A 25,682-nucleotide genomic window follows, 5' to 3' on the forward strand; every position below is an offset into this window, starting at 1 on the left:
AAAATTCTATTTTTCCACCTCTGTCATGTTCATTTTTTATCTTATATCTGAACAGTGAAATTTAAAAAATCATGAAAAAACTATTAATTTTGAAAAGGGAAAAACAAGAAAGTTATAATCCATCCCATACAGAGCTTCAACAAGAGAGTACATAACTAAAGATAAAAAATGAGTTACTTATGGCAATCTTCTAAGAGGAATTAATGAAGTGTTTTATTTGATTTATTAAGTTTGCATTTGTATTAGTGGTCTCATCTTTTTAATTTTATTTTTTGTTTGTACGGAAGTGCAAGCTGTTGGAATTGTTTTGAGAGACCTACCATTAAATTTAGGGAAAACTACCTAATCAGAAAAATTTCTACCATATTTACTAATTCTACTATAGTTTAAAATAACAGAGAAGGGTCTAAAATGTCCCTCAAGTATTTGAATTGGTACAAAACTACTCTTCATCCACCTATCGGCCCTAAAATATCCCTAACGTCCACCTTTCGGCTCAAAAATACCCTCGATGTTAATCCTTTGACTCATATTTGCCCTTATTTTTAATAGTTCCCTTAAAGTAAAATTATTAAATATTTATTGATTATATTGCTTAATGTGATTGGTCCAAATTTAAATCCTTCTCAAATAAATAATAAAAAAATATTTTTAAAAAATCTATTTTCTGTAAAACCACTTATGATTCATATTTTGACCCGATACACTTGAAAATAATATTAAAAAAATAATTTCATGATATCTTCCTATTGGCCTATTTTAAATCAACCTCAATATATTATAACGTAACCCAACTCATAAATGGGGATCCAACTAAAATCCATACTTACCCCAACTGATTGTCCATCTAAAAATATTATTATTTTCATTAATATAATTTTTTCTCTCAATTATCCAAATGTCTTGTTCATTTTCTCTTTTATTCCTTTTTTAATCTCTTATTCTTTATTAGGATATCCGGGACTCAAACTTGAAATGAACTCACATATTTATATTATTTTAATTAGTATTATTGTCATGATGGAATGAGGGTGAGGATGGGGATAAAAGAAATGATTATTTTTATTCGTTTATCTTAAATTTTGGGTACACATAAAAAAATGTAATATTTGTACATATTTGCTTGATTAAGTCATTTTTTATTGAACTAATTATTTCTATATGAATGCATCGTTATTGTCCTCCTTTTTTTTCTCTCTTGTTTGTCATAAATTTTAAAAAATTAAAATTGTGGTCAGGATCCAAATAGGAAAAAAAATGTAAGAGATAGGAAGTGAAGGTCGGGGAGGGAGTAGCTTAGAGAATAGATGCCTAACCTTTTTATAATTTTAAATTTACTATGAAATTCAAAATCAAGTCAATCATGTGACCTTATATATTAAGTAATTTCAAATCTATCTAGATATAATAGGAGAGGTGATAGCGCCTACGTGTCAGCACCACAAAAAAACATATTTTTTAAATAATTAAAATTAATTAAATCTATATAATTTTCAAAAAAAAAAAAATTAGGGCAATGCAACTTTAAAACCCTTTTTTTAATAATACACAAAATTTTAAAACATTTTGAAAATTAACTTAAACACGGTAACTTTTTTCCTACAAAATTTGATGATGCTTCTAAAATTTTATTCAAAGCAAAAAAAAAAATATATATTAATGTTAATAATAATAATAATATTAATAATAATCTATCTATATATAATAGGAGAGGTGATAGCGCCTACGTGTCAGCACCACAAAAAAACATATTTTATAAATAATTAAAATTAATTAAATCTATATAATTTTCAAAAAAAAATAGGAGAGGTGATAGCGCCTACGTGTCAGCACAAAAAAAAATATTTTTTTTAAATAATTAAAATTAATTAAATCTATATAGTTTTCAAAGAAAAAAAAAATTAGGGCAATCCAACTTTAAAACCGTTTTTTTAATAATACACAAAATTTTAAAACATTTTGAAAATTAACTTAAACACGGTAACTTAATTTTGATGATGCTTCTAAAATTTTATTCAATGCAAAAAAAAATAATGTTAATAATAATAATAATAATAATAATAATAATAATAATAATATATATATATATATATATATANAAAATAAAAATGAAAATTGCAAACAAAAAAACGAAAAATATGGCTTTTTTCTATCTCCCATTACTCCCAGTAACTTGCAAACACGCTATTTAAAATTTTGAACATTATTAAAATAAAATTATCTGTATCTAAATTTTCAGTTTTATTGAATAATAAATAATTTTAAAAAAACCTCTCTTTCTCTCTCTTATACGTGACAGATAGTGACTCCATTTTAAAAAGTACATTATAACACAATGTAACTGCTTATTAGTTTTGAGAAAAAAACTGATTTATATAAATAACATAACTTCATTATTTTTATTCATATATATTTTACTATTTCTTCAATTCTTTCTGCTTTTACTCATATTCAATCAATTCTTCTACGTTGGATTCTCAGTTTCATTATTTTGTAGTATCTTTTTGAGATCAGTTTTCTTATCAATATTTGGAAATTACAATTTTAATGAGGTTTGTTTTTTGCTAATTTTATATCGATATTTTTTTCTATGTAATTGTCCAAATTTTGAATTTTTCGTTGATGTTTTTTAAGAAATTGTATAGTAAATCTTCTTTTATTAAAAATATATATTCTATATCATATCAATGAAAAAAGTTGATATTGATTTGCTTATATTATATTAGCAGAAAATAAAAAATTAATATATACGATTAGCATTTTAGAAAGATTTAACATATTAAAGAATGAGATTTGTTCCTTTAAGATCTTATCATTTATCAGTAGATAATCATATGTGCATAAGTGACTCACTTTTTTTTAAGACTTTGGTAGTATTAACTTATATTGCTTGATCTTTTGGCATAGAAGTACCCTCATTAAGTATATATGGATAGTTTTTTTTTTGTGTCGTTGAAATTTTGAAGTACCTTTTGTTAATATAATAGCATGAAATTGTGGTTCCAGCAATTCTGATAAGATATATTGTCTTTTAAATGTACCATTTTTAGTTTAAATCTGATATATTGATCTTTTTCCTTACCATACTACATGACAAGAACATTGTTTGAGTATATGTAATGGAAGCTTATGGTTTGAAAATTTTAAACGATGATGCAGGAGCAGTTTGAATGACACTCTTTTAAAATGGCATGCTAATCTTTTGCATCAGTTTGCATTAGTTTTTAGATAATCTGAGTTATAAAGATAATAGTCATTCATCCAACTTTTCAATAATTATTTTTTTCCTACCGGAATTACCTCAAATATTGAGGCGTGGGTCTCCATGTAATTTACTTGCCTTCTTTAATTTATAATTGCTCATGCATAATCCAGATAATTAAAGTTCGCGCAACAAAACAAACTTTTAAAAAAAAAAAATCTTTTGCATAAAATGTATTAATAATTAATATTAAAACTCATAATTCAATATTAAAAACAAAAAAAGGAAATAAAATTATTTATTATAATATCATATAAAATAAAAATTATTAAACTTCATACAGAATAATACAGTAAAACCTCAATAAATTAATATAGGTGGGATCATGAAATTTTATTATTTTATAGAGATTATTTAATCGATAAATTAATATTTATTAATTTAAAAAATGCTTTGAGATATAATGAATATTAATTTTGATTATATCAAAATCATTGTATCTTTACTAATTTATGTATCATATTTAATGATTTCACATAAAAAAAAAATGTTATACATAAAGTACAACGAATATATCAAAATCATTGTATCTTACTAATTTATGTATCATATTTATTGAATTGTCACTATCGTGGAAACAAAAGAGCGTGGATGACAAGTGTGTTTTTAATGAATATATTCGTTGGTTTGACCACAAAATGCATGGTAGACGAGTTTTGCTTATGGTAGATAATTGTCCAGCCCATAATAGAAAAATTGAAGGACTACAAAATGTTGAATTGTTTTTCTTGCCGCCCAACATGACATTCAAAATTCAACCTTGTGATGCTGGGATAATAAGAGCTTTCAAGGTGTATTATTGGAACAGATTTTATCGTAGAATATTAGAAAGCTATGAAGTGGGACAAACTAATCCAGCAAAGATTAATGTTTTGGATGCTATCAATTTTACAATCCCTGCTTGGACAACAAATGTTCAGCAAGAGACAATAGCAAATTATTTTTGACACTGTAAAATTCGTTCGGGGGGATGCAATCTTAGAGAATTTGAATGAACCCACTTGTGAAAATATCATTCATGACTTGAGGTCATGATTAATGATCTCGGTTACCACAATAAAATGGATGTCAATAACCTGTTGGATTATTCGGGTGAAAGTGATACATGTTCAGAGGTCCATAGCTTAGAAGAAATTGTGGATATCATCGAAAAAGCAATGTTGATGATGAAGTTAAAGATGATACTATATCTTTGGAACCAGTTACGAGTAAGGAAGCACTTTTCACATCTAGAACACTTCACAATTTTATGGTGCAGTTCGAAAAGACAACACCAGAACTCTTGGATGTCATAAGAAAAGTTAGAGATGAGCTTCAACTAGATTTAAATTTTAAGAAAAAAATAGAACACAATAGAATAATATTTCACTAAATTATCGTAGATATATTTGTATTTTAAAGAATTATTAATTTATGATATAATGGGACCATATATTTATATAGGGGTCTTCTGGAAATATATTATCTTATTATTTTATTGAAATTGGTGATTTTTTTCATTGACCCAAGTCGGGACCGGAGTAAAATATTATTGTAGAGAGATTATTATACCGAATATTAATTTATAGAGGTTTTACTATATATATATGTATAGAGAGAGAGAGTGTCACATGTCAGCACCATAAAAATATAATTTTTTAAATAATTAAAATTTAATTAATTACATATGATAGGATTAATTAACTCTGTTTAAAATTTACAACTTTTGAATTAACGTGTATTGAATAAAACTTTCAAATATTTTGTGATTCAAACTCCACCATGTTTGAAATTATACAAACAATGTCATCCGTTGCTCTCAATTAAAATTATGAGGATCAAATTTAGTTTGCTTTGAAACAACAAATTGATTAACATGAGAATGTGTGTATTATCTTTAAAATGTTGCATAGAACAAAACTTAAAGTTAAATTAATGTGTTTTTGATATATGTTTTGATATATAAAAGAATGTTTGGGCTCTTTAGCCTAATTTTCTTAGAGATTTATTCAATTAAATAAAGGAGCCTCATGATCCATTATTGACCAAAAATGATAAAATATAAAGCACGATTCAGCATATGTAACATATTTGGATAGGCGGTAAAATAAAAAATGTTACGACTATCAAAAATGCATTTTTGAATTAATGATTAATTTAGTTCTCTCTCTCTCTCTCTCTCTCTCTTTCTCTCTCTCTCTCTCTCTCTCTCTCTATATATATATATATATATGTTTGCAATTTATTAAAACAAATAATCTACAAATCTTTTTAAAAAATATGTAAAATGTATTGAATTATTAAAATTAATTTAAAGTCCAAAAATAAAATAAAACTGTTAACACTTAATTTTTTTTATTTATAAACGGGTATAAAAAAAATAGTACAAAACAAAATAAAAAATAACGTAACAAATTGTTAAAAGGATAATCAAATTTCCCAATAATTTTTGAAGAATAAAAATTAAACTTTTGAAATTAAGATAAATAATAGTATTTATTTATATTAGGAAGCATTAAATTTTATCATGAACAATATCATAACTATAAGTCATTTTAGCAAATTTAAGACTACTCACAATATTATATAACATCACTAATTTAAGTTACAATTTTAAAACATATGATACAATTATCAATTATCAATTTAAAATTCAAATTTTTTGAATTTCAAGATAACTGTAGTTACACATAATGTGCTTAATCGGATAAAGTTCAAATCAACATAACACCCTTTTCATCCACATTTATATCTTTTCTAATACAATTCAAATCAAATTTAAAATATCTAATAAACACTTTGAGTTAACCTAATATAGCGGATGTATTAATTAAAGATTATTTTTACATTTAAAATCATTTACTATAATTTATTATAATTTACACAAATTGAAAAATAGTAAATGGCTAAATGTATCAATATGTCATTTAATCTTTTGATTTCGAATAAAACATTAGTTAAATATATCAATATATTGAATTTTTTGATTTTGAATAGAACATTAGTTAAATGTATCACTATGTAATTTAATTTTACGATATTAAATATTTCATGTGGAATGTTAGAATTAATGAATTGTTAAACACAAAAAGAAGAATTTTTTTAATTCCAACTGTATATAAATAATAAAGGACAAACACGTAAAAATTTGAAATATTTGATATTTGATCAAAAGTAAAATAATCTTAGAATTAGTAGTATCCCTAGAAAAATTAGTACATAATATATTACTTATAAAACTAAATGTATAGTTGATATGGCTATATAGAAATGATATTTAAATATTATATTATTTTAAACGTTATTTCAATAAAACTAATTTGCCTATTTTCTCACGCACATAGCCTACTAGCCAATCCTCCAATTTCTCTCCTTTTCATCTAATCTTATCTTATCAATTAATCTATAGATGTTTTAACAATGTTATGCTTAATTAATAAAAAAAAATTAACTGTATTTATTTTTAGAGATAAGCTGATTTGCAACTATCCTTATTAATCTTAAATACACTCCTTTTTAGAGATAAAGTGATTTATAACTATCCTTATTAATCTCAACATTAAAAGTTTTTCTTTATAAAATGTACATAGAAATTATTTGAAATTAACAAAATATATTAAACTAAAAATACCATTGTGGACAAAATTCTTATAATTTAAAACACAATTAATTTTATGCATCCTTATATAATTTTTAAAACATTGTTCAAAAAAACTAAAACATAATAATAAATAAATAAAATACATATAAATATATACACTCACTAATAATTCATAATTGCCATTTTAAAATTAATTTTTTTTTCATTTTACAATATTCGCGCAACACACGGATACGTATACTAGTTATTTTAATGGAAAGGGCCTAAAATACCCTTAAAGTAAGAGATTCGGTACAATATTACCCTCCATTCACCTAATGAATGTGATCCATTAGACATAAGTGTATTTTTGAGCCGAAAGGTGAACATCAAGGGTATTTTAGGACCGATAGGTAGATGGAGGGCAATTTTGTACCAGTTCAAATACTTGAGGGGCATTTTAGGCCCTTCTCCATTAAAATAATTACATATTGTCTCACTAATTAATAACTCATATCAAAATTCAAGTTAAAATACACCTAGATACATATATATTTGTTACTAGATACACTAAAATATGAAAAGAGTCGAGCAAGAAAAGGAGAGAGGCGGGTGAGAGTATATGCATGTATTCCTAAATATATGTGAATCACACTAAATACATATATCTGGAATACCAAATATATTCTGAAACAATGATTACTATGGCATATTCAGAATACCAGATATATTCTGAAATACAAATACATAGGGAAATAGGCGAGCAAAGAGAGGAGAGAGTAAGTGAGATAGGAGAAGCGAGTCAAAGAGTTAAATACATGCAATTGCAAATCTATTTGGATACAATATATGTAAAACAATGATTACTATGGTAGTCTAGCAATCTACTTGCAATTGCAGAAGATACCCATTATAAAATTTAAGCTGTACATGAAAGAACCATGAAGTAAAACTCCTTTGTGCGTGCTGTCCAAATTCTCAGCCTATTGAATAAAAACAGAACAGGTGACAATATGATTAGCAGCTCTGCACCTTCGCGTTTCTTCATTTGCCAAGATTTTTTCTGCAAGCGTGAAACATGTTTGAGAGGCTTCCGTGCTCATATTCTTACACATTCAACAAAGATCAAGTCAACAACAGGGACCATCTGAAGAAATAACTGCCGCAACCACAAAAGACCTGTGGCATTGGCAAACAATTGACCAGAAGAATGCATGTGCAGACTCTTCCAGAGTATTTAGTGCGGGACCAAGAACCATGTCTTACCCCTCAGCCATTGTAGCAGAAGGGAAAAATCTCATGATGAAGCTAGAAAGGGACCAAATACAAATTACCCCAAGAAATTGAAGGACATTTAGAAGTGCGCTCAATGAGCCATTTATTGCCAAGTTCTGTGCAGTCATCTCAGCTCCTCTTACTGTCAAAGAAAGGGCTGTTACTAGTTGTGCAGCCCTATTCAGCTGATGCAGCCTGTAAACCTGTAAAATTGTGACAAATAACCTCATCAACTACCATAAAACTCCTTTGGGACATGTATAATTTTTAGACAAAAATTGCTTTTGAGGATCTTTACTTTGGGAAGTGTTAACTTATTCAATCAGCAAGGGGGAGCATAAATTTCTTTCAAGACAAGTGGGAAGCAGTGTAAAGTTGCACAATCATCTTACTGAATATTTGGATAAACTATTCATGCTTTTGGAGAGACATAATATGAAGTTATTTGGCAAATAAAACAGACGTTATCAGAAACAGTCTAAGCAGAAAAACTACAAACTACAAGTCTGATGTCCAGTGATACTAGTATGACATTATAGTAAAAGATAAAATAAGACATCCAACAACAAACTTGAAAATTCTTGTGTTGGTGTAGTCTATCTTAATTGGGGAGTCTACTTAATTGGTCTTTCCATTAGAACAATGAAAGTATACATGGATAATAAAAGCATGACATAGTTTAACAAGTCAACTTAGTAAAGTTTGAGAAATGAAAACTGTCATTCACGGATCTGGTAGTGTTATTATAGGAACTGAAAAAAGAAAGTTTATCTATGTCATTTGAAATATTTGGAAGGGTTTAAACATCCAGACTGTAGAAAATTAAGTTAGAAGAGCTGCAAAAAGTTTTAGTTGAACACAAGGGAGTGTGTTGGGGGAGGGTGGCCCTATTCCTGATAACATTTAAAGTTAAACGTCATGGGGCCACAATACAACAAAAATCACAGTGGCCAGTGTTCAGTGTTCCCTCTCTACAAAAACATTCCAAGTGAAATTACTAAGTCAATCTAGTCCTTACCTGAAAAACAATTGGGATAACAGACCATGAAGGCGAGTCAATATATCTTGCGTACTGTTCAAAAGCAAATTGCACAACAATACCAACAAGATAAGGGGCAAGAGTAGCAGAAGCTGCAGGACCAGTCCATGGCCAGACAAGCCCCATGGTCACCATTGGAATTATTAGACTAAGTGCTAGTACAGAAATTGAAGATATTCTATATACGAGTGGTGGCATAGTTTTCCTGTCAGAAGATATTAGCTCAAGCGGTCTCCTTAAACGATCTATTAGGAGAAGAAACACTGCTGCTCCACAGTAAAAGAGAGCCTCTGTGAAGAACAAGATGAGGAAATCTGCAGGTTAAGAGCACAGTTTATTTAGCAAAACTGCGATGAAACGACTGCTTGTTTATAACTTAAAGAAGGAAATCATTAGCATGAACATCGAATAACAGCAATCAAACATGATCGACATTTCAGCCACATAACAGGCACCTGATATTGACACAGATAGTATGTGGGTCGCTATAACTTACAAGGGTCTTCTCTCTCTTGGTTTATTTATGTAAAGAAATAGATCGTGGGTCAAACTCAACCCCAAAGGCCAGCTCAAAGGGAGGAGGATTGTCCAAGCATATAAGGAGAACAATTACCCATCCCATTTACGATGTGGTACTCTAACCACTTCCCGCACACACATACCTCATTAACCAGGGCATGGGCAGCATAATATGGGGGCCCAACATTTGTGAACAAAGAATTGAGAAGGACCATGTAAAGAAATAAATCTTGGGTCTAACTCAACTCCAAAAGCTAGCTCAAAGGGAGGAGTTGTCCAAGTCATATAAGGAGACTAATTACCCATCCCATATCCGATGTGGGATTCTTTAATAGTTTTGCGTACAAATCATTGAGTCAGTGGACACAAGATATCGTACTGCCACAATTTTGGATGAGTGCTTATTTATTTGTTATAGAAATATGATGATGCGATCAGAAACATCATCATAGCTTCTTTTGTTCTTTTTTCTTGGGGGGNGGGGGGGGGGGGGGGGGGGGGGTGTTTTTTCTTTGGGGAGCTAAAGCAGGTTGGTAGATAAACTAAATGAAACAAATATGAATATGTCAGAAACATGTTATAACATAAGCCTTGCCTACCAGTTAACAAAGAGTCCTCAAATATAGTTGATAATATCCTGCGCAAATAAAGCGAGGGAAAGATGAAAGAGGCTACAAGGACAGCTGGACCGACAAACCATAGTAGAATGTTCTCGTTCTTTGCAGCAGTGGACACAAGGATTTTCTCCTCCCTTCTGTAAGGACGATTGTAGAATGATAGTACCCCAGGCTTACCACCAGCACCTTCAAGTTGGGCATTTGAACTACTGACAAAGGCAATGTATTCAACACTAGGATGTTCACTTTCTTGCACAGAAACATCTTCCTCAAGCTCACTGTTGGGCAACTGGTCCTCTGCAGTGGCAAAGAAACTGAATTGCCTCCTACTAGAACTTCTCAGCACCTTTAGCTTTTCAAGCTTGAAATGATGTGACCTAACAACTTGTGATGGCAGAAGACAGCCAAGGCAAGGGATAAAAAGAAAAGAAAAAAGAGGAGAACAAAGTTACAGCAAGTCATTCAACAGAGGTTAAGCACTCACTTTGAGGAACTTGCTATTACTAAGGCGACAAGAAGTGACTTAAAAGTATCGAATAACAATTTTCTTCCATTAGAAGTGAACCAAATACTAACATTTGCAACATTTGCTTTGCCAACCCTTACTGGAATAAGAGATACAAGGGAAGACATGCAACTTAAACTTTTTCCCGTTCTGAATAAAGGAAATGCAACTTAAAACTTATATCAGTTAATAGAGAAAACAATTGCTCAATTGCATCATAAACAAGAATTTTAATTTTGAAAGGAACTTCCCAATTTGACTACCTTTATCATTTCTTAGACGTTCCACGGCAAACCTCTGCATGCAGAATACTCTTGGTCCTGCACTCACCTGGATGGTAAAGCATGGAATCAAACAAGCACTCTATAAAAGATTGCATAGATCACCGCACGACGGTACTAGAGAAAAAAGATCAAGAAAATACATTTAACTCAAGTATACCAAAAGGAAAAGAAGAATCATCTAATCATTTGACTGAGAATAATTCAGCTCAGTACTTCCAGTATATGGACACGCATAAGACTGAAGGTATAAACTGCAGTTGCATGCCAAAAGACTGTGTACCATCACAAACCAATGAATATCAGGTCACAACGAAGCCACAGTTCAAGTCAAGAGACATGCTACTAAGCTTATAGGTAACTTAGGACGAATAATTCCATTCCTTATTCAAGAGGGAAGAAGAGACTGTTCCATGTAATATACTAGCTTTTGGGCACGCTAGTTACACGTGTACCCTTATCAATAAGGATAAATTTTTGAAAAGAAGATAAATTTGGTTTAACTTGTTGTTTCTTTCCTGTTTTGTGTCACCAAGTATGATATTTTCATATTTGTGGTGATGTAAACTGAAAAGTAAGTTTGTTTTAAGTATAATACAAAGATATTCCTCTCAACATGTTTCAACTTTTCAACTACACACTTGACTTGTACCAAACAAAAAAAGAGCTCAAAATAAACACTTCTTGCAAAAAATCCAAACAAACAATTCTTGTCAAAAAAAAAAAACTGATAATCAAACTGCCTCTAGTGTAAGGTCATCTTCTTTTGCCTTTTCATTTTTTCATCACCTCAACCCATTGACTCTTCCTCAATCTTTTCGCCTATCCAATTGTATAGCGTGATTGCAATATTTCAGCACAACCATTTCCTTAACTCATTTTTTCGAAAAATCTTTTTTCTCTAAGATCCCTAATATTATGTTTAGGCCTCATCTTTCAATGCTTGTCGCAGAAAGGACAATTAAGAGTCGTTGGATAGTTCAAAGACATAAATGACTCCAAATAGAATTTAGTATTTATGGGATTTAACCCATAATAACCAAAATTCTCGTATTCAGGTCCTCTAGAACAAACTAGAAGTTTCATGGGATTAAACAACCATAAAAAGAACACACCAAGTAGAATCTCATAATTGGAGTCTGAGGAGGATAGAATATGGACAGAATTATCACTTGTTTTCGAAAGACCTTCAGCTCAAGTGTAATAAATCCAGGTAGAAAGAAGAAGACAGTAAGGAGAATAATAGCAAGTAACAAGGTAACAGTGAAAAGTCTACAGGAAAGCTACTGAAAACAACAATAAAATAATGTGATAATTGAAACACAGTAAATAACATGCTAGGATAGATTATTCAGGATTGTTGATTTGAAATAATAGTTTGGGCGGAGTCTCCAGCTGCAATAAAGGTAGAAGACGGAAAACTTGAAGTTCTCTCGATCTGACCGATTTAGCTCAGGATGAGTAGAAGGTTATAAACTTACCTTGGAGAAGATCTGGTAGCAGCTGAAATGGAGGAGATGCGACATTGGGAAGCTTATTTTGATTTCTCCGGGCAGCTGATGATCGGAGCTCATCAATGGGGGCTTATATATAATTATATATATATAAATGGGCCCAAATGAGGTAGATAATTAATGGCGTTAAATTGTCCAATATTATAAATTTTAAAGTTACAACATAAAAGAAGAATGTACAACACTATCTAAGCATATATCATCCAACACTTGTCATGTGCTAAGTAGTAAATATTTTCACTTATTATATATAGTTATATATATATATATATATATATATATATAAATGGGCCCAAATGAGGTATGTAATTAATGATGTTAAATTGTCCAATAATATAAATTTAAAGGTACAACCATAAAAGAAGAATGTACAACACTATCTAAGCACATATTATCCAACAATTTAACATCATTAATTACCTACTATTTTATTAGCCAAAAGTTAAACCTTATTTGGGCCCATTTATTATTTATATGTTTTCAATTTTTAATATATGTTGTTTATCTTATTCTTTTTTTCAACTTTTTATTTTAAACTTCTTGAAATTTAATTACCTATTTATTACTCTTTCTATACACTTTTAATTATTATGATTTCCTTTTTAGAGTCAAACTATAAGAATTTTAACTAATATTTTACAACGTGTTTTTTCATCATATTCATATGCAAAAAATTACAATTTATAGTACTTTTTGTATAGATTTTGCATATTTAAATTTTTTGTTTAAAATATCAAATTAATACAATCTAATTTAACTTTGAAAATTATTATATTACTATTATTAATAAGAGTGAATGTGAGGAGCTTCCCGTTTATGAGAATTGACAAAAAAATCCTCAGATGTTACTTTTGTAATTTCACATGAAAAATGTAATTCAATTGATAGTTAAAGGAGTAGTGCAACTGCATTTTATTTTGTTTATCTGTTGGGCTAATTTGTCCCCTTAAAACTACAAATAATTCGCACAACTTTCTGAAAACATGGGCCCCACTTATTACTACTTAGTTGTATTGCTTTGGTGGCCTATTTTATAGTAGTACAAATATTTTTAAAGTTCATGTATTTGAAAATTAAACTTTTGAGATGTCATATAATATAAATATTTTTAAAGTTACTCCCTCTGTCTCAATTTATGTGATACATTTCGAATTTTGAGATTCAAACAAGTTTAACTTTGATCATAAATTTTTTATATATCTTTTAAACATTTTGAATTATCAATTATTGAGACTTATAGTATTTTTAATGTAATTTACAAATATATATATACTTCATTTTTAAAAAATAAAGATTTCATGAGCAAATTCTTGGTCAAACTTAAACTGTTTGATTCACGAAATGTGTCACATAAATTGAGACAGAGGAAGTAAGTATTTGATTTAAAATTTGAGATGTTTTATATGAATACATGAAGAAAATAATTACATTTTACTTTTTTAGAATTATTTTTCTGTACTTTTATTTATTATTTTTATAAGGTGAATAATAGATGACGTTCTTGTTGTTAGTTCTGATTTTTTACTTCCCAATTGAATGAGTACATAAATGAAAGATAGGTATCTATCTTTCTATAGTTAACTAGAAATGATTTTATTCCACTAAAAAATTAAAAATGTTCTTTTTGTTGATATTCATATTGTCCTTCTCGATTGAATATATACATAAATCAAAAATAGTAATCTGACTTTCCATAGTTAACTGTTTTTTTTTTCCTTCTTTTTTTTCCACTAGAAAATTAAACATTAAACATAAAAATATATTTAATTTATGAAATCATACATATATCATATTTACCTTACACCAAACAACGATATTTTCATATCCATGTTAATTTGATGATACTTTCGTGCCATATACAATACTTTAATATATATATATATATATATATATATAGATAGATATCATTAGTTTCTTGCTGTTTGTTTAAACAGGGTTGCGGATAATTACTTGTAGTATTGCTACCAAGGTCTCTTTCTCTATATACCATATAGGTTTTACTAGATTAAAATCTAGTTCCATTTTTATATTAGCTACTTGGCTTTAATTTTTTTTTAATTCACGAAGACTAATAATTCATAAACATTATCAACAATCAACGATGAAAAGTCACTATATAATTTTTAGAAATATTTGTGATGAAAAATTAAATAGTAAATTTGTTTGGTAAAATTTGAATACCAACCAAAAGTATGGTAAGAGAACTACTTGCACTTGTTCATGTTTCAACTCCTCTGGAAAATCAATAAAGAGATAATTTGCTGTGAACCTGATACCATTAGTTTCTTGTTGTTTGTTTAAACAGGGTTGTGGATAAATATGCGGTTATGCAGTGAAGACTCTACAATTTTTTAAAATCGATAGAGCATTTTTATATTCAAAATATTCGTGTATTCTATACATTTTCATTTCATGTATTGAAAATATTATTGCATCATAGGTATGACTAGTACGCAAATATACACATTTTTATATTCAAAATATTCTTGTATTCTACACATTTTCATTTCATGTATTGAAAATATTATTGCATCATAGGTATGACTAATATGCAAATATACTTATTCCATCTCTGAAATTGCTTTATCCATATGAAATAAAGTTTTTTTATGCTTCCAAGCTCTTTTTCTTATGCTATGCACGAATTTTTGTAAAAATTTCATTTTTATGTTAATAGCATGATATAAAATATGAATTTATAAAAATATTTTTTATGCTGATAGCATGATAATCACAATGTTGTATAAAATGAGACAATTTTATATTTTTATTCCTTATAGGTACTAAGTATTTCTTTCTATGTTTTAAGTAAGCATATAACAATGATATAGTATGCTTGTAAAATTAATAACATGCAATAAAAAGTGTGTGTGTATATCTTCCTTCTTTTTTGTCGTAAATAGTCCTTATCACTACCGCAGTAGTTCTCCCTTTAGGCCATGAACAGTGTTTCACCCTAACGACCTCAGTCTTGGCTACTTCGTTACTGTTCCTCCCTAGGCTGAAGATCACAACCTTCACTTAAGACTATTAATAGAGTTTTAAGAAAAGAAGTATAAAAACCAATTTTTTTATTTCATATTATAATTTTTACAATCACACCATACATATTATATATCTATACTCACAACATATTTAGAAAATACTTTTCCCTGGCGGGAGAAGTTACTACTCACTTATACTCTTAGAAGTACCTAACATTTTTTTTTCAAGTGTTTTTCTCTCAGAAAATGTAGTCTCCCTCTCAAGTATGAAGTTCCACTCCTTTTATAGATGGAAGGAGGGACTTGTTACAAAATATATGTTTTCAAGGATTTCCCTAAACTTCTACATATTTTGTCTTTGGTCCTTCACTGATTGAAGATTCCTTGTTGATAAGATGAGGACTTGTCCGTCTTCTTTTGTTGATGGCCGGCATGATTTGACCCTTCTTTTTGACTTTGAGAAAAAGGAAAGATTCCTTTCTTTGTTGCTATCTCCATGACGTAATTGCTTACGTCTTTATTTTTGTCTTCTTTCATATGCTACATTATGCATGGTCATGATCTAGCATTTTACATGCTAGTTTCCACGTTTCTTTTGTTGCTCCTAACCTATGGAGCTCTATGTCAAGAATTCTTTCTTTTAGTTCCTTTGACTTGGATTATATATATATATATAAATAATAATAATAATAATAATATTTAATTAAACAAAAAATAAAAAATAAACTAATAGGCACGTCAACTCAGCGTCATTATAAATTATATGGATTTTTTCGACTAAATTACATAAATATTAAAAAATAATAAATAAGTAAAACGAAAGGAAAATATTATAAAGTAGTAACTATTTTGAAGCAAACTTCCTGAGAATTTCAATCACATAAATAACATTGAAAAATATATTCATTCTTATGTCTTGATCATCAACAAAACAACTCGTCACAATTTTCTGACTCATGAGCAGTTCAGTAATATTGAAAAAAGATATTCAAAAGCATATATACACATCACAAGAGAAATGTTATAAAATCAAATGAATTTAGACTACTTCAAGTTAGCTTCATATATTGGAACATTACCTACTACTATAAGTAAAAAAAAAAAAGATTATTATATCACCAAAACTTATTTTCCTAAAGTACTTGGAATATATCCTCTTAGGATTGAATGATTTGCTTCATCAGAATAATGGTACCTCAAATTTTTCTAAACTTTGAATTTACTCAACGACAATAAATCGCAATAATTTTAAAAATATAAGAAGAAAAAGAGTAATTTTTTTTAATGTGGTTGAAAAAGGAGAAAAACACATCTATTTATGGCCAACAAAGTATAAGATGAATTAATGTTTATTGTGCTTTATCTGAAAGGTCATGACCCTTCGAAAAAGTGACAATCCTTTGTAAATGTCACAACTTTTTGGTAAAGTCACAATTCTTTGGAAAAGTCACAACTAATCAGAAAAATCACAATCCTTTGAAAAAGTCACAACTAATCGAAAAAGTCACAACTAATTGGAAAGGTCACAACTTGTTGAAAAAGTCAAAACCCTTTCGAAAAGTAAAAACTCATCGGAAAAGTCACAACCGTTCGAAAAAGTCATAACTTATTGGATAAGTCAATATCTTTCAAGACATATGTTTTTTAAATAGACATAGATGGAAGTTTTAAGTTTGGAGTATTTTAGTAATTTAACATTCAAGTTAGAAAGTTCATAATTTTAAGGTACTATAAAATAAAGAAATAAATAGATATAGATATAAATGAGGATAATTTATTTTAAAAAAAATATATTTTATTCCTACTAAAAATATTATTCTTAAAGAACTTTATCCTTCAAAAATGAATGGTTAAGACAAGTAAAGTGTCCAAAAAATTATGTTTTGTTCATAAGGCTTCACAAAGAAAGAAGGCTCACAAAAGAAATCATATTAAATTACACAAAGAAGTAAAATCATCGGTCCTTCCAAAATTAAAGAACATCATAATCACATTACAACATAATTGTTTATTTTCTCTTGCACACTATTTTGTTTGACTTTAATGCGTTGTAACTTGTAAGTGCATTCTGATATATCAAGTTCATATTGAATTTATATATTCAAGAATTCAAGTCAGAAATATGAATAGTAGTAATATATCAAAAGAAGTTTTTTTAAAATCACACTCTCAATAAGTATTGTATTTGAACAGGAATATGAACAAATTAACATGTTGAATTTTCAGCTTCAAAAGTTAAAAAGTCTCGTACTATTTGCAAGATTGTTGATTATCAATACAAGTCAATAGTTTCATCAAAAGTGTAGATAAAGAGGAGTATTTGTTTGTTTGTTACGTCTTTTTATTTATTTAATTCCAAAACTGCCCTTCCCCTCTGCAATTGGAACGCCACATCAACCTTCAACAACCACTTCTCCCGATCATTGTTTTACCACTCTTGATGCTCTTCATAAACGTTGCGCCTGTTCACAACAGTCAAACCGCCTATGTGGCACCCTCACAAATCAATATTCATATTTAACTCTTCTTAAAAGTCATAACCTTACTGAAAAGTCATAACATTTCAGAAAAGTCACAACTCTTTAGAAAAATCAGAACTCTTCATAAAAGTAAATTTTTTTCCTAAAAATCACAACTTTTCACAAAAGTCACAACTTTTTATAAAAGTCACAACTCTTCATTTTCATTCACACCTTTTAAAACCCAACACTTACTTCAAAGGCACCAAAAGAAGAATGATTAAACAAAGAAAATTTATTTCAATTGCAATACGACATTACTACTCTTGCACCTCTCAGTCCACAACTCATAACGCTAGTGGGATGGTTGAATTCATTACATTTGGTTCTTTAGTAAATAAAACTTCTGTTTCTACCACTATTATTTGTAGGTTTTTTTCTGCTATATGTGAGTCGAATTCAAATACATTAATTAAGCTTCTTACGAAGTGTGTTTCATTCCTCAAAGTTTTCTTCCTCCTATTTCATAAAGTTTAATCTTTACGGTAAGTCATAGTGATACATGTAACTATTGCAATTTCTTTTTGCTATTTTGGGACATTTTGAACTCTATTAAAAATTCTAGCAAGGATGATTAAAAATTGATCTTTTTTTTGTTCCTCTCTACAAGTTCTTCATATAAACAAAGAAAATTAAGTTCAATTGCAATGCGACATTACTACTCTACCTCTCCGCCCACAACTCAAACGCTATTGGAATGGTTGAATTCATTACATTTGGTTCTTTAGTAAGCAAATCTTCTACATCTGCCACTATTATTTGTAGTTTTTTTTCCGCTATAGGGGAGTCAAATTCAAATACATTAATTAAGTTTCTTATTAAATGTGTTTCATTCCTCAAAAATTTCTTCTTCCTATTTCACGGAGATTAATCTTTTACCGTAAGTCATGTGATTTATGTAACTATTGTAATTTCTTTTTGCTATTTTGTGACTTTTTTTTAGCTCTACTAAAAAATCCACCAAGGATGATTGAAAATTGATCTTATCTTTTTTCCCTTTCGTTAGGTTTCTTCATATATCTTTTTGGGAAAATTGCTTGTGGGATGTGCTATATTTTGTAACACAACAACAAATATGTGATAACTAATACAAAATAAATGGTGAAGTTTGTTAAAAGAACCAAACAAATTTCTCTCTTGCTCACAGTTCGTATATTATTTTGATTGTGTTATCTTAGATACAAACATATTGTATGCCATTGCATTCTTACAAGAATATTAGTATAAAGACAATTAGTCTACTTCTTTTATCAGAAGTTGACTAATTTGTCATATTTTTTCCTCTTCTTTTTAGGCATAGTAAGAGATCAAGTTTTCTTGAAACTAACAGATGTCCAAAATACTCTATAACAAAAACATTTATTTTGGTAACAAATATGCACATTAACGAAGAGTGCTAGAGCATTTACCGACATTAATTGATTGTCATTAAATTCAATGTTGCTATAGACTTTATGGACATTTGTAGAGAGTACTAAATACCTTTTAAAATACATACTTAGTTGTAATTAAGCTATTAATTACCATTAAACATCATTTTTGTTGTAGTGATAACTCTTTCTTTTGGCTTCTTTCAATTGAATTTGTGGACTTTAAATTTGGATACAACCCGACAAACTATTTTTTGAAAGATATGTTAAGTAACGTGACTTTTTCTTCTTGGTTTTTAGGAAAGTAAGGTCGTTTTTATTATTATTTGTGGAAATTTGTGAGTTCAAGTGCTCACAAAATTATGTTGTGAGATTTTAATATGTTATGTATCAAAATTTGGTTTAGAATATCTAGTTCTGAACAGTTCCCTTCAGATACCACTTACTGTTTGGTTGATGATTGCATTAATTCTTTGTAACTACATACTATAACCATAATAATAACTATGGTTCAATTCCAAATAAGTTGGGGCCGGTGATATGAAACTTAAGCAATATGTCACGCCCCAAACCTACACCCTGGGCAGGACTGGCACTCGGGAATTATTGTTGGCCCTAAGTGAACCCTTGGCCTGACTTACAACTCAGCGAAAGACTTTACTCAATATTTAAAATAAATCAAGAGATAAACTCATGTATGAAACTCATAATGTTCTAAAGGAAACATTCAACTGGCCAAAGAGGCAACTCAAGTCTTTAAACATTTAAAACTGAAAATGGAAAAGACTCATGAACTAACAATATGTAACTATCTATGAAGCCTCTAACAACTGAGATGGACGTTGGGACAAGACCCACAACATCCTAGTAAAACTAGAATGATAAAGCAAATAAAAGGGATCCTCCAGAAGCAAGGAGGCTCACCAACAACTCTGAAGCTCAACTGGATCAACGAAGCGCTGAATGCTGATCCTGGTTACCTGTATCTGCATCATAAAAGGTGCAGGCCAAATGATGTCAGTACATGGAATGTACGAGCATGTGAGGGAAATTCTAAAACAAGATATAAGCTTGAAAGGGAACTGAGGAAACTTACCTCGTCTCAACTCAACTCAACTCAACTCAACTCAACTCATTTCAGTATAAAGCAGTAATAAAGATGCAGTATAAAGAAGCTTTGAAACATGTAGATAAAAACTCAGTGTATTGAAAAACACAATAGTAACTTAGTTTTGTATAGTAACTATGTGAGAGATTCTCTATCCGACAATTATCACTATAAGCTATGTGATGATACAACGTCTTGCCTCACGCTGCCAGGGCCATCCTATACTTTGCCGGGGTATAGAATCTACTACTAAGTGGATCCACTAGTCTATGCTAAAAGCATTAAGGAGTCATCTAAAAAGTATGACCCTTTCTACCCATGTTGGCTACACGGTTTATGGAGACTTTGAGTTATCTGGACTCGTCCCCATATCGGTGCTCAATACTACTCCCAAAATGTAACTAGCTCATATGTTTAAAACATAACTTTCTCTGTGGTTTGAGATTTATTACTCAAAAATATATCTCTTAAAAGAGATGGTATTCAGAACTGCTCATGAAAACTCTTTTGGAAATTGGTGTTTCCTCTCATCTTATATGTGAAAACATTTACTCTTTAGGAATACTTAGTTCACATATAATCTTTTGAAGAAATGAACTCGGCTCTACTCTTTCTCAAACTCAATGCTTAAGTCTTAAGACAAGTTTTAAAACGATTGTAAAAGACTTTTGAAATGACTCGAAGAACTCTCAATACTTGGCTCTTAACTCTACCTTGAATTTGAATTATGAATTCAAGGTTATTATTTGTGATAGGAAAGATATCGTGATGAATAAGAGTGTTTTTAGATAGTTAATCATGAGAAACTCTGGAAAAAAACTGTTTGGGAGAAAGTTCACGATGTGGAGATGCATTATAATATTTGGTTGCGAAATAAGTTTTGAAACATTGGAGTTCGCGTTCTCTCCGCGACGCGGAAAGGAAAGTTTCACTCTGAAGGAACAGGTCCGCGTCCACGATGCGGACCTGGTACTTTGCTTTCTGTCGGACTCGTTCTTCCTCATTTTCTAACCCCAGTTCACATAGAATCGAATGGTTTCTTCCCCAATCACTTAGATTCGAATACTCAATGTTAGTATTTGATAACCTACTCAAAACAACCTTTGAAACACTAACATGTATCTCAAGAATTCATCAAAACCTCAATAATCAAGATTATGAAAGAAACTTCAAGAAAACTTATCAAGAACTCAAATCCTTCAACTTTAAAAAACAAATTTCCCTGAAAATAATATGATTGACGTGTGGGTGAACGAACCCAACACTATGTGAACTCACATACCTCTTAGGGATCAAACCCTTGGCGAATTTTGCAATGAAACCTCAAGAACTTGACAAAATCTTGACCTTTCTCCTCTTTTCTCCTCTTGAACCTTTTTCCAAAACGAAATAAATCTTATAGGGTAAGGAAAAGACTAAAATACCCCTCTTAAATCTGGGTAACTTTCCTTATCTAGACAGTCCGACTTCAAACAGGCATATCTCCCACATACGAGCTTGAAAATTAGCAAACTCAGTGGCGCTGAAAGAGGATTCCAAGACCTTTCATTTGATATCTTATAGGCCACCTAACTCATCCTGCACTAAAAGTTATGGTCATTTGAAGTTGACCCAAAACTCATACTTAGCATAACTTGCCAAAATTTCCAACTTTTACTCTTTCCAAAAATATTTCTTTCTAATTCTAGTTCTTCCAAATACCAAGGTGTTACAATATCTCCCCCTTGGGAACATTCGTCCTCGAATGAGATCACTCTAAGTAGACTAAGGATGGTAACATCTAACACCCAACTCAAACACCCAACATGCAGATCTAACACATTCAGTACATCAATTAAATACATTAAAAAGAGAATTAGTACCTTGATCTAGAATTTCACCGGACTCAAAGAGATGTGGATATCTCTTCTTCATATCTTCCTCAGCCTCCCATGCGGCTTCCTCAACAAACTGATTTTTCCATAAAACCGTGATTGATGCTACCTCCTTGGTTCTCAATTTGCGAACTTGACGGTCTAGAATCTGAACGGAAATCTCCTCGTAAGATAAACTATCCTTAATACCAATATCTTCATTACGTATAATAAGTGAAGGATCGCCCATACACTTTTTCAACATAGAAATGTGAAACACTGGATGAACTGCTGCTAACTCCTGCGGTAACTCCAACTCATAAGCTACATTACCAATCCTTTTGGATATTCCGTAAGGAACAATATATCGGAGACTAAGCTTCCCCTTCTTACCAAATCTCATAACACCCATCATGGGTGAAACCTTCAAGTACACCCAATCATCTACTTCAAACTCCAAGTCTTTTCTCCAAACATTAGTGTAGGATTTCTGATGACTCTACGGTATTTTCAACCTCTCTTGAATAACTTTCACTTTCTCCATAGCTTGATGAACTAAGTCCGGTCCTATCAACCCAGCTTCACCAGCCTCGAACCATCCAATAGGAGATCTGCATCTTCTTCCATAAAGAGCCTTATAAGGAGCCATCTCCCCCTTAGGAGAAAGCCTCAATGGATTTCCCAAGTACCGATTCTTTCAACTCCATCAAAATAGGATCAAGGTGTTGCTTAGACTTTACATCTACAACAAAAGACGATTTGGAATTATGATGGACCATGACACCACCCTTGGTGGAATCCACTAGTTGGACACCTAACCGGGCCAACCTATGCACATCACGAACTAACTCCTTTTTCTCATCTTCTACATGAGCCACACTACCCATGGACATTCGACTTAGGGCATACGCCACCATATTAACTTTGCTGGGGTGGTAGAGGACACTCATGTCATAATCTTTCAAAAGTTCTAACCACCTTTTTTGTCAGAGATTCAAGTCTTTTTGGCTAAACACATATTGAAGACTCTTATGGTCGGTGAAAACATCTACATGGACCCCATACAAGTAGTGCCTCCGTATTTTCAAGGCAAACACCACCGCCGCTAATTCAAGATCATGAGTTGGATAATTCTTTTCAAGTACCTTGGTTTTCCTCGAAGCATAGGCAATCACCTTGCCATGCTGCATAAGGACACATCCCAAACCCACTCGAGAAGCGTCATAATGTACCACAAACCCATCGGTACCCTCCTGTAAGGTCAACACCGGAGCGGATGTAAGTCTATCCTTCAATTCTTGGACGCTTTTCACACAAGACTCCGACCACACAAACTTAGCTTTTTTTTTAGTCAAAGTTGTCAATGGAGAAGCAATAGAGGAGAAACCCTCAACAAACCTCCTATTGTAGCCGGCCAAGCCTAAAAAGCTTTTAATATCGGTAGGAGTTAGAGGTCTAGGAAAACCTTTGACCGCATTCGTCTTCTTAGGATCTACCTCAATACCCATGCCTGACACAATATGACCAAGGAAGGAAACCAACCTTAGCCAAAACTCGCACTTACTAAACTTAGCATGTAATTGGTGGTCTTTAAGGACTTGCAATACGATCCTCAAATGATCCATATGTTCACCCTCACTTCTTGAGTAGATCAAAATATCATTACTAAAAATGATCACAAACGAATCAAGATATTGCCTAAATCCCCTATTCATTAGGTCCATGAATGTCACTGGGGTATTTGTTAACCCAAAACACATAACCACAAATTCAAAGTGACCGTCAACTCCTCTTACCCTTAGTTGATGGTAACCCAAATGAAGATCTATCTTGGAGAAATAGTTAGCCCCTTGAAGTTGATCAAACAAATCGTCAATTCTAGGAAGGGGATACTTATTCTTTATAGTCACCTTGTTCAATTGGCGGTAGTCTATACACATCCTAAGGGACCCATCTTTCTTTTTCACAAATAATACCTGAGCACCCCATGGAGAGATGCTTGGTTGAATAAATCCTTTGTCTAACAAATCTTTGAGTTGTTCATTTAACTCTTTCAATTCGGCCAAAGCCATTCTATAGGGATGGATGGATATGGGTTGAGTATCTGGCAAAAAATCAATGCCAAAGTCTATTTCCCGTTTGGGAGGAATGCTGGGGAAGTCATCGGGAAAGACTTCCAGAAACTCACTCACCACGGGGACCGACTCTAAAGAAGGGAGCTTGGACTCAACATCCATAACCCTAACAATGTGATACATGCACCCCTTAAAGATCATTTTTCTAGCTTTTAGACATGAAACAAATTGACCTCTAGGAATAGAATTCCCCCCTTTCCACTCTAAAATTGGCTCTTTTGGAAATTGAAATTTAACCACCCGGGTCCTACAATCTATTGAAGCATAACATGCATGCAACCAATCCATGCCCAAAATTACATCAAAATCAAGCATGTCTAATTCTACCAAATCAACCAAAGTGACTTTATGAGACAAAGAAATAGGAAAACTCCTATACGCTCTTTTTGCCACTACCGAGTCACCAACCGGGGTAGACACTAAAAAAGGTTCTAGTAACTCTTCGGGGAGCATTTCGAATTTCATAGCCACAAAAGGTGTAACAAATGACAAAGTGGCACCTAGGTCTAACAATGCATAAACATCAATAGAGAAAACTTGTAAGATACCGGTCACAACATCCGGGGAGCTCTCTTGGTCACCTCGGGATTGAAGAGCATAGAAGCGGTTCTTCTTTGGAGCATCGGAATTTGAACCACTTGGAAGGGCTTGCTTTCCCTCTCTTCCTTGGACCTTTAGAATGGGACAATCTCTCTTCATATGACCTCTCTTCCCATAATTAAAGCAACCATCCATGCCAACTAAACACTTGCCATCATGCTTTTTACCGCACTTTGCACAACTAGGTCTTTCAACATAAGAGCTACCTCTATTACCTCTTTGTGGCTTAGTGTTAGACACCTTATATTTGTAGAACCTTGGAGCATTGGAAGAGACTTGGTTGGAAAACCTTTTCTTGAACCTTGGTTTACCTTGAACTTGAAATTTACCCTTGGAAGAATTTCCATCATCGGTCCTTGCCCTTTTTACCTCTCTATTCTTCTTTCTAAGCCTTGTCTCTTCAACTTGTTGAGCATACACCATTAGACATGAAATGTCCATATTATCATGGAGAATTGCCGCATGGCATTCTTCCTCAATTGAGTCAGACACACCCATCACAAATTGGCTCATCTCATCTCTAGGATTAGACACCAAGGATG

General features: G+C 31.1%; 2 protein-coding genes across 4 annotated transcripts in view; both read right to left on the bottom strand.

The window, feature by feature from the left end:
• The window catches only part of LOC125862467 (uncharacterized), a 1,053,062-nt gene that overhangs the window by 443,061 nt on the left and 584,319 nt on the right, over nucleotides 1-25,682 (bottom strand). The gene's annotated exons all lie outside the window — the stretch shown is intronic.
• LOC125862465 (uncharacterized) lies at nucleotides 7,611-12,635 on the bottom strand. 2 transcript variants are annotated; one of them, XM_049542544.1, is made up of 6 exons: nucleotides 12,539-12,635; nucleotides 11,040-11,106; nucleotides 10,254-10,655; nucleotides 9,115-9,449; nucleotides 8,088-8,299; nucleotides 7,611-8,000 (listed from the first exon to the last, which is right to left on the bottom strand). In XM_049542544.1, exons 1-6 carry the CDS (start codon nucleotides 12,629-12,631, stop codon nucleotides 7,952-7,954), a joined length of 1,158 nt encoding a protein of 385 aa, XP_049398501.1. In that variant the 5' UTR covers nucleotides 12,632-12,635; the 3' UTR covers nucleotides 7,611-7,951. The 2 variants fall into 2 exon arrangements, with proteins under 2 accessions (XP_049398501.1, XP_049398502.1); XM_049542545.1 differs by lacking the exon at nucleotides 12,539-12,635 and adding an exon at nucleotides 11,369-12,146.

This window comes from Solanum stenotomum, chromosome 4 (assembly GCF_019186545.1).
Source record: "Solanum stenotomum isolate F172 chromosome 4, ASM1918654v1, whole genome shotgun sequence".
NCBI classification, from domain to species: domain Eukaryota; kingdom Viridiplantae; phylum Streptophyta; class Magnoliopsida; order Solanales; family Solanaceae; genus Solanum; species Solanum stenotomum.

Excerpts from the sequence above, each read along its gene's own strand:
- LOC125862465 (XM_049542544.1), bottom strand. The coding sequence starts at position 12,631 with ATGAGCTCCGATCATCAGCTGCCCGGAGAAATCAAAATAAGCTTCCCA. Across the intron at positions 11,107-12,538 it reads GCTACCAGATCTTCTCCAAG|GTGAGTGCAGGACCAAGAGT; the intron begins GTAAGTTTATAA and ends TTTACCATCCAG. Across the intron at positions 8,300-9,114 it reads TTATCCCAATTGTTTTTCAG|GTTTACAGGCTGCATCAGCT; the intron begins GTAAGGACTAGA and ends ACAATTTTACAG.